Source organism: Cygnus olor, chromosome 12, assembly GCF_009769625.2.
Source record: "Cygnus olor isolate bCygOlo1 chromosome 12, bCygOlo1.pri.v2, whole genome shotgun sequence".
NCBI lineage: Eukaryota > Metazoa > Chordata > Aves > Anseriformes > Anatidae > Cygnus > Cygnus olor.
Genome location: NC_049180.1, coordinates 1,724,697 through 1,732,495, shown reverse-complemented (window position 1 = coordinate 1,732,495; position 7,799 = coordinate 1,724,697). Strand labels below are relative to the sequence as shown.

At 60.6% G+C, this 7,799-nt stretch overlaps 2 protein-coding genes across 3 annotated transcripts in view; both read right to left on the bottom strand.

Moving 5' to 3' along the window:
- Window positions 1–1,226: 1,226 nt before the first annotated feature.
- On the bottom strand, window positions 1,227–5,453 carry APRT (adenine phosphoribosyltransferase). 2 transcript variants are annotated; one of them, XM_040571638.1, is made up of 5 exons: window positions 5,325–5,453; window positions 4,423–4,526; window positions 3,414–3,547; window positions 2,443–2,521; window positions 1,227–2,091 (listed from the first exon to the last, which is right to left on the bottom strand). In XM_040571638.1, the coding sequence occupies exons 1-5, from the start codon at window positions 5,402–5,404 to the stop codon at window positions 1,949–1,951; spliced, it is 540 nt and encodes a 179-aa protein (XP_040427572.1). In that variant the 5' UTR covers window positions 5,405–5,453; the 3' UTR covers window positions 1,227–1,948. The 2 variants fall into 2 exon arrangements, with proteins under 2 accessions (XP_040427572.1, XP_040427573.1); XM_040571639.1 differs by lacking the exon at window positions 1,227–2,091 and adding an exon at window positions 2,112–2,372 and having other exon boundaries at window positions 2,407–2,521; window positions 5,325–5,419.
- Window positions 3,475–7,799, bottom strand: part of GALNS (galactosamine (N-acetyl)-6-sulfatase) — a 54,057-nt gene continuing 49,732 nt past the window's right edge. The window contains exons 15-16 of the transcript XR_005823830.1: window positions 4,423–4,526; window positions 3,475–3,547 (exon numbers count right to left, since the gene is read on the bottom strand). The gene's annotated coding sequence lies outside the window, so the exon portion shown is untranslated. The remainder of the gene's footprint in view (window positions 3,548–4,422; window positions 4,527–7,799) is intronic.

Below are 7,799 nucleotides of genomic sequence, written 5' to 3'. Positions count from 1 at the left end.
AGGCGCTGCACAGGATGGGGGCTGCCCGGTGCTGGGCGCGCTCACCTTGGCTGCTCAGAATCGCAGATTCTGGTTAAAAAGTGGAAGCAGCAGCACAGAGGTGCTCGTCCTTCGTCCTGCTGGCTGTGATGTCCCAAGGAAGCCTCCCCAGGTGGAGTGCTGCTGTTCCAGGCTGGTACTGTCGGTGACCCCACAGCACACCCCCTCCAGCACCCCGCTTGCAGTCTGGCTGCAGCCAGCCCCGCTCCCAGCAGGAGCAGCCCCGAGGGGGGACACACAGGAGGGTTTAAACCCTGCACAGAGGCTGTGGGGTGAGGGCACGGGGCTGGGCTCAGCACAGAGCCCCTTTGGGAGCTCCCAAAGGGTGGGTGAGCAGAGCTGGTTGCAGCAGGCGTGTGCTTGCCCCAGGGGAGCTCGCAGCGAGCTCCTGTTTGCTGCTCGGGCAGAAAAGCTTCCTCCTGCCTGCAAGGCACTGCTTCAAAGCGAGCAATCCCATCGAGGGGCTCTCGCTGCCCGCCAAGGCGAAGGCACCGTCCCCACGTTCCCTGATGTCAGCCCTTGGCCTCGCACGCTGCCAGCTCTGGCACCGGCAGGGCTTACTTACGCTCGCCTCCACGGTGAGCAGCTGCTTTCCACAGCTCCTCGGGGTGGAACCAATTTTTCCCCTCTCTACCTCGCAGCAGGGACCCTCGTCCTTGCGCCAAGAATGTGTGTGAGGCTCTGCCTCGCTTGGCTCCACGCAGGGGCTGGCTGCGAATCCCAATGCCCTGGGGTAGGTTTCTCCCGGGGGAACGATGTTTCTCAGCGCTAACTGAGCAGCGCTGAAGTGGCTTTTCAGGAAACGGTGATAAAAATAGCCCCAATGGTCCTTACAGCTGTAAGCACAGGGCAGGGTGTGCTCCATCCCCATGCGCCCGTAACACTGGAGCAGGAAGGTGCAGGGGCTTAGTCTGTGCTCCCCCCAAGCACAGGGTAATTATTTCCACAAGAACCCAACAGGAACAGCCTGGGTGCCCCCCTCCAGCCAGAGATCAGTGCCAGGTGGGGAGAAAAGATACCTGGAAGGGCCCATCCTGCCTCCCTGGTTAGCGCTTCCTTCCAAGCGTTTGGGGTGGCAACGGGCAGCTCCCACCACAGCCTCCAGCGATGGCTTGGGACTGGAGGAAGATGCCCACGAGGGTACGTAACAGCTTCAGCTACTGCAAGAAGAGCTCTGAGACAGTTTAGAAAAAATAAAAATAGGTCGACATTTATTTTATCAGTGAGTTCAGCCCCTGCTAAGGCAGGGATGCAGTCTGTACTGTGCTCAGTGGCGGAAGTTTTGGCATGCGGAGTCCTGCCTGCCCTTGTGGCTGACCTGAACCATGCAAAGGGGAGCTCTGCCAAACCCTGCTCCGTCCATCACACTGCCTCAGCTGGTGCTTTGGCAGCTTGGCTGTTAGCACAACTCTTTCTCCTCCGGTGGCAGGTACCTCAGTTCACCCCTTAGACAAATCATCACCTTGTGCCCATCTTCTGAGTTTCTTAGGAACCCATTAAAAGGAGGCTGGCCAGGTACGGCTCAAACAAAAGCGCGTGCTGGACCCCACAAAGCTCTCAGCCCTGCCCTGCCTCAGCAGCAACATTTTCACGTTGGTATCCTAAAAAATAAAAATAAAAAAATCCACCAGCAAAGTTTTGTGGTCTCCCTCCCCCAAGCAATCAGTCTGTTCCCTATTCCCACCAGGACGAACTCAAAAAAGGATCCATGCGCTGAATATGCTTTGATCTGCGGCTTGGAAAAATGACTTGGACTTACTCTTGTAGAGCGTCTGGCCAGCATTCAGACTGAAACTGTAGGTTCTCCCCTGCCCACCCCCTCGTGACATCAAGCCAGTGACATCTCCAATGCAGGAGAGGGCCGGGGCTGGCAGCGAGCGACCTGCAGCCTCTGTCCGCAGCCTGAGCCTCAGTCGTACTGGAGCAGGGAGTAGAAGGGGATGGACTCGAGCTTTTCCGCCCCTTTCAGGAGTTTTAGCTCTATGATCACCAGGCACTCCAGGACTTCAGCCTTCAGCCTCTTCACCAGCTCGCAGGCCGCGTGCATCGTACCTGCAGGACACAGAGGTTCAGCAGAAAGATCATCACTTGAGGAGCAGCACCCAGGCAAACTGCAGCCCCCAGGGATAACCGCAGGCAGCAGTGCATGGCAGGACTGCAGGCAGCCCCACCGTGCACTCCTGCGCCTCGCACAGCGCAAGTTTTAGCTGCCACAGCAACTTAAACACCACAGACATTGCTACCGCCCCCTCCCTTGTTGCAAAGTGTTACAGGGGTGGCAGTTTCCATGCACAATGTCTCGGCTAAAGTCACTCCCCGGAGGAAATCAGGGCGATCGCAGGCAGACCCGCACGTGCAGCTCTCACACGCGTTACCCGTGCCCTCTACCAGCGCTTCTCTCACCTCCAGTTGCAAGCAAGTCATCTACAATTACTACTTTTTGTCCCGGTTCCACGGCGTCGCTCTGGATTTCAAGTTCAGCCTGCAGGGTGGAAAGAGTAGCTTCATTTTAGCCTCGCCTCCCAGAGAAACGCTTCTCAAACCGCTACCACACGGTGGAACACAGACACGTCTTCAGCGAGATCAGCCTTAGCACTCAGCACCTAAAACCCCGAAACGCACACTCCAGCTACGGGAGAGTGCCACAGGAATAACGAGCGGGCTAGGTGATTGCTGAGCCAACCCTCCAGCACGTCAGGGTCCTCAGCGTTCATCGAGGGAATTACGGTCTCCTTGTGAAACCGTATCCCAGAGCAGCTCTCCAAGGGGGAAAAGCTCCCGTAACGTGCTGGGCTGGAGCGCTCTGCCCTGGCAGCGCCGCCGAGGCAGTTACAGGCACGTCCTTTGTCAGATGAACTCGTCCCATACGGGGCTTGGCCCAAACAGACCTCGTAAGTAATGCCAGAGCGTGGTGGTCCTGCTGCTGTTAGTTACCAGCGGTAGCGGGTTATTGGGCCTACAGCTCTGTGATCCGAAAGGGGTGCGGTGTTACGAGGTGAGCGCCCCGTTTCGAAGCCATGCAGTAAAGGCATTTACTTGGAGCACTTACTGGAAGAGGGGGGGGAGCTCGATGTTCATGCCCTTGAATTCAAGCCAAAGAAAGCAATTTAGCACCAACTCTTATCCCCCAGCCTGCCCCCCAAAAAAATCACAGCACGGCTCGCCGACACGAACCCCGTGTGCGTGGCTCGGCGATGAAGCCGCGCCGTGCCGGAGCACGGCAAAGCCCCGGGGAGCTCCCAAACCTCGTGCTGTGCCCGTGGGCTCAGCACCCATCGGGGCTGGCCGGGGCATCCTCTGCCGGCCTCATCGCCCCCTCCACTCACACCCCCAACCACAGCCTGAAACCCTTTTCCCCCCCCCCCGGGCATTACCTTGCCATACTCCAGGGTGTACGAGGCGGACTCGGTCGGACCGGGAAGCTTCCCCTTTTTGCGTATCGGCACGAAGCCGACCCCCAGTCTCTGAGCCAGAGGGGGGCCTATGAGGAAGCCGCGGGAGTCCAGACCTGGGGGGCAGAGCAGGAAGAACTCAGCAGAGCCGACGCCTGAGGGTCACTGTGTGACATCCCAGGTTCATCCTCCCGTGTTGCAAGCAAGCCATCTACTCTTACTCCAGGAGCACTTTGCCCTTACGGTCATTTCCAGGGGTTTAAGACATGCACCACGGCACCGTGCTCACCCAGACGTGCTGCTGGGGAGCTGTGGGGCACCGCAGTGACACCCCCAGCAGCCCAGCAGCCCTTTCTGCCTCCCTTCCAACTCTTCTTTACAGCAGCAAGCTCAGCTCAGCCCCGGTATCAGTCCGGCCACGCAGCCAGGGACTTTGCACCGCCAGGGTCAGAACTTGGTTATCAGGAGGCACTTGGGCTAGGTTTGGTCTAGACTCCCCAAGCCCTGGGCTATCGCCCAGCCCAAGCAGCACCTTCCTGAGCGCTTTCATTCTCAGTCTCTTTAAAATGTGTGCTGCAGCACGTTATCACCACAAAGGCTGTTTCAGTTGGCTTGATAAAACCCTCCGGGAAGGAAAACAAGCTGGAAACAGGGGCTCCGTGCCCTGGGGACTGCATGAGACCTTACAGGCATGGCACACCGGGCTTTAGTGCTCAATGAATGCCTCTTTTCTTATTGAGGGAAGGAACAAATTATGAAACTGGCACTGAAGTATCATCAGATGACATGTGCCACATCCCAAACCAGTATTTCAGGAAACTACAGTACTGGGTTAAGGGTATAACTCCTGCTGGTGTTATGTATGACACAGGCCGACATTCGGATGATGTCCAAGGGCTACAATATCTCCTGCCCCATTAGCAAGGCGTCTCCCCACACTGACCACCTGGGCAGTCCGAGCACACGGTGCTCGGTCTCAGCGACCACCCACCTGCAATGAAGTCGATGTGGGGGAAAGACGCCCTCAGGTGATCTTCCAGCAGATCAATCAGAGCCCTGAAGGCCACAGGATCCTTCAGCAAGGGGCTGATGTCGCTGCGAAGAGAGGAAGAGCGGTTAGCGAGCTCCCAGCGGTGCACGTAGTGGAGCTGCTGCACCCAGGGGAAGCGTGCCCAGCAGGGCAGGCGTGCAGACACGCCGCCACGGGGGAGGACGGGCAGTGGGGCTGCTGGAGCGGCACTTGCAGCTTCCTGGGGAGGGACCAAACCCCCAGCCACGAAGCAAGCCCAGACCTGCAACGTATTGAATCACCCCTTAATCAGCTCCTTGCTCCATCCCCAGCCCCCTTACCTCCATCCCCAGCCCCCTTCATTCCATCCCCAGCCCCCTTCCTTCCATCCCCAGCCCCCTTCCTTCCATCCCCAGCCCCCTTCCTTCCATCCCCAGCCCCCTTCCTTCCATCCCCAGCCCCCTTCCTCCATCCCCAGCCCCCTTACCTCCATCCCCAGCCCCCTTCCTCCATCCCCAGGCCCCCCTGTTCCATCCCCCGGCCCTTTCCTCCACCCCCAGGCCCCCCTGCTCCATCCCCAGCCCCCTTACCTCCATCCCCAGCCCCCTTCCTTCCATCCCCAGCCCCCTTACCTCCATCCCCAGCCCCCTTCCTTCCATCCCCAGCCCCCTTCCTCCATCCCCAGCCCCCTTACCTCCATCCCCAGCCCCCTTCCTCCATCCCCAGGCCCCCCTGTTCCATCCCCCGGCCCTTTCCTCCACCCCCAGGCCCCCCTGCTCCATCCCCAGCCCCCTTACCTCCATCCCCAGCCCCCCTTCCTTCCATCCCCAGCCCCTTTGCTCCATCCCCAGCCCCCTATCCTCCACCCCAGCCCCGCCGCGCACCGGAACAGCACGCCGGGCACCGGGAAGTCGGGGAAGCAGCGGACCCGTGCCCGCACGGCGCTCAGCCTCTCCCCGTTCATGGCGCCCCAAGCACTGCGCAGCCGCCGCCGCCGCCCGGCCCCGGCGGACAGGCGGGGCCCCCCCCGGGCCTTCTCCGGTGCGGCTGCGCCGGGATCGGGCCGGGTTTTCCCCGGGTGTCCCGGCCCCACCGGTCCCCGGTGCGCCCCGGTGCGCCCAGCCCCTGCCTGCCGTGCCCGGGACCCGGCTCACCGAGACCCTCCGGAGGGGGGTCCCCCCTGCCCGGGGGAGCCGCTGCAGCCCCTTCCCCCTGCCCTGTTAGCACGCTTCTTGGGCTATCTCCTGGTTTTCCGCCTCTCGGCAGGCCTCGTGCACCTCTGGAGCCGCACGGTGTGTTTGTAAAGCCTCCGGTTTGGGTTGGCACCGGGGGAGATAAACGGTGGTGGGGCAGGTCAGGGTGCTGCCGGCTCCCCGCGTGCGCCCCCGCACCCTGAGCTGGGGTCGGGAGCCGTACGGGACGGTTCCGCGTCTCCTGGGGCAGCAGCTGGGGCTTGGGTCTGCTCCAGGCACAGCTGGGCACGGCCCCCTGCTGCAGTAAAGGCCCTGCTGCCATGCGGCACCCTTGGCCGAGCTGGGTGCCCGCTGCTGATAGCTGCATGGGGACAACTCAGCTCCAAACCCCGGGACAGCCAGGGGACGACTCGGCTCCACGTCCCCTGGGACAGCCGTTAGGGCCCGTCTGTGCTGTGTGTCCCATGGGGCGGCGAGCCAGCAGCTACCGTTTTGCAGTGGTTGGGTGCAGGGCTGGGCGCCGAGGGCTGCAGCAGCGGGGTACGGGACGCGGAGCATCCTTCCCCTGCTCCATCTGGATCGGTCACCCCGACACCCCGCGGGTCCCTCCAGCTCCCAGCCGAGGTCTGGCACGGCAAGAGCAGCCGACAGGAGGAGAAGGTGGCCTGCTCCGCACCTCGGCTGCCACGGGCTCGTGCTCATCTCATCAGCCTGCGAGGCACCCGATCCTGCCTGCCCCACGGCACCCTACGCATCCCGTCCCATGGCAGCCTCTGGTTCTTTGCTCACTGCAGCTGAATCCTCCCCTGCTGTTTCCTTCCCACTCCATCTGTAGGTGCCTGCTGGCACGAGGCACCTGTGTAAGGGATGGCTGCTGGGGCACCAGCTGAAGGTCAGAGCAGTTCCCTCTCTTGTCAGGCTCTCTGTTGCCAGAGCCAGCCCACACAGGAGGTCAGCGTGCCTCCTTTCACAACCATTCCCCCACAAAGTAAGATTTTCCCTGAAGTCAGATTATCTCTTTGGCACCAGAAGAATCCTAACAGCTGTTCCAGCGAAGCAAACACAGATGAGGCACGCAGCCGTCCACTGGAACAGGGGCTTCGCAGCGGCCGTGCTCCCGCAGACCTGGAAGGGATTCTCCTGTAAGCTCACCAACCACAACACTGGACAGCGAGCTAGGCCAGCAGCTCCTCGTCTTCCTGGCGGGTGGAAGCGATGGAATTACTCTGCCTACCCATGGAAACGAGCGGGAGATGGGAAAGGGCCCTTCTGCAGCCTCCCAGAGCACCAAGCCAGGCAGCCCTGCCTTCTGCCTCGCACCCCTGGAGGAGCCATAAGCTGGGGGCTTCATCACTTTTTTTTTTCAGAGTTGCAACTCAATTCGTATTCGTGACCCTCCTAGGCAGCCACCACCGTTATAAGCAGCCACCACCTCGTTTTCTAAGCGAGGTTCCCAGGCTCTGTGCTTACTGACCCCAGCAAACCAGCAGCTCTCACCAGGACGAGCTGCCGAGGGCTCCCACCGCTCCCTTCGCGTCCCAAAGCTGGGTGAAGAAGCAGCTGGGGGGGGGGCTCCCTCTGCTGATGCAGGATCAGGACCCTCTGACATGTCAATTCTGCCAGAAAGAGAGCGGATCGCTGATCTAGTGGGAGACATCCCTGCCCACGGCAGGGGGGTTGGCACGAGGTGATCTGTGAGGTCCCTTCCACCCCGAACCATCCCGTGAGAGGTTACACCAAGTCGCACTGCTAACGCTTCAGCTGCCAGGAGTTACCTCACGTGCCAGCTCGGGTTTAAAAACGCTTCTCAAATCTTTTGTCAGGACTTCACCTCATTAATCCCCCGTTTCAAAGGACGGCACCTACCAGCACAGACTGGTTTTAACATCCGAGCTAAATTAGTTTCCCTGTAATTGTTCAACCTTTCAAACAACAGCGCTGACTCCTACTGCAGTTTCCATCCGAAAAGAACTTTCCTAGAACCAATTTCCAAATGTGATGTCAAAGGACTTCAGTTCTGGAATATCACCCGGGAGGTGTCAGCATCCGCTTGCGGCTCGGGGAGGTTCAGGGCTGCTCGGTGCCTGGCAGAGAACCACAGCCTCGCATCTGGACCCCCCCCCACGGCTCCACGGCAGGGGAACGCTGTCCGCGCCTCTCCTTCTG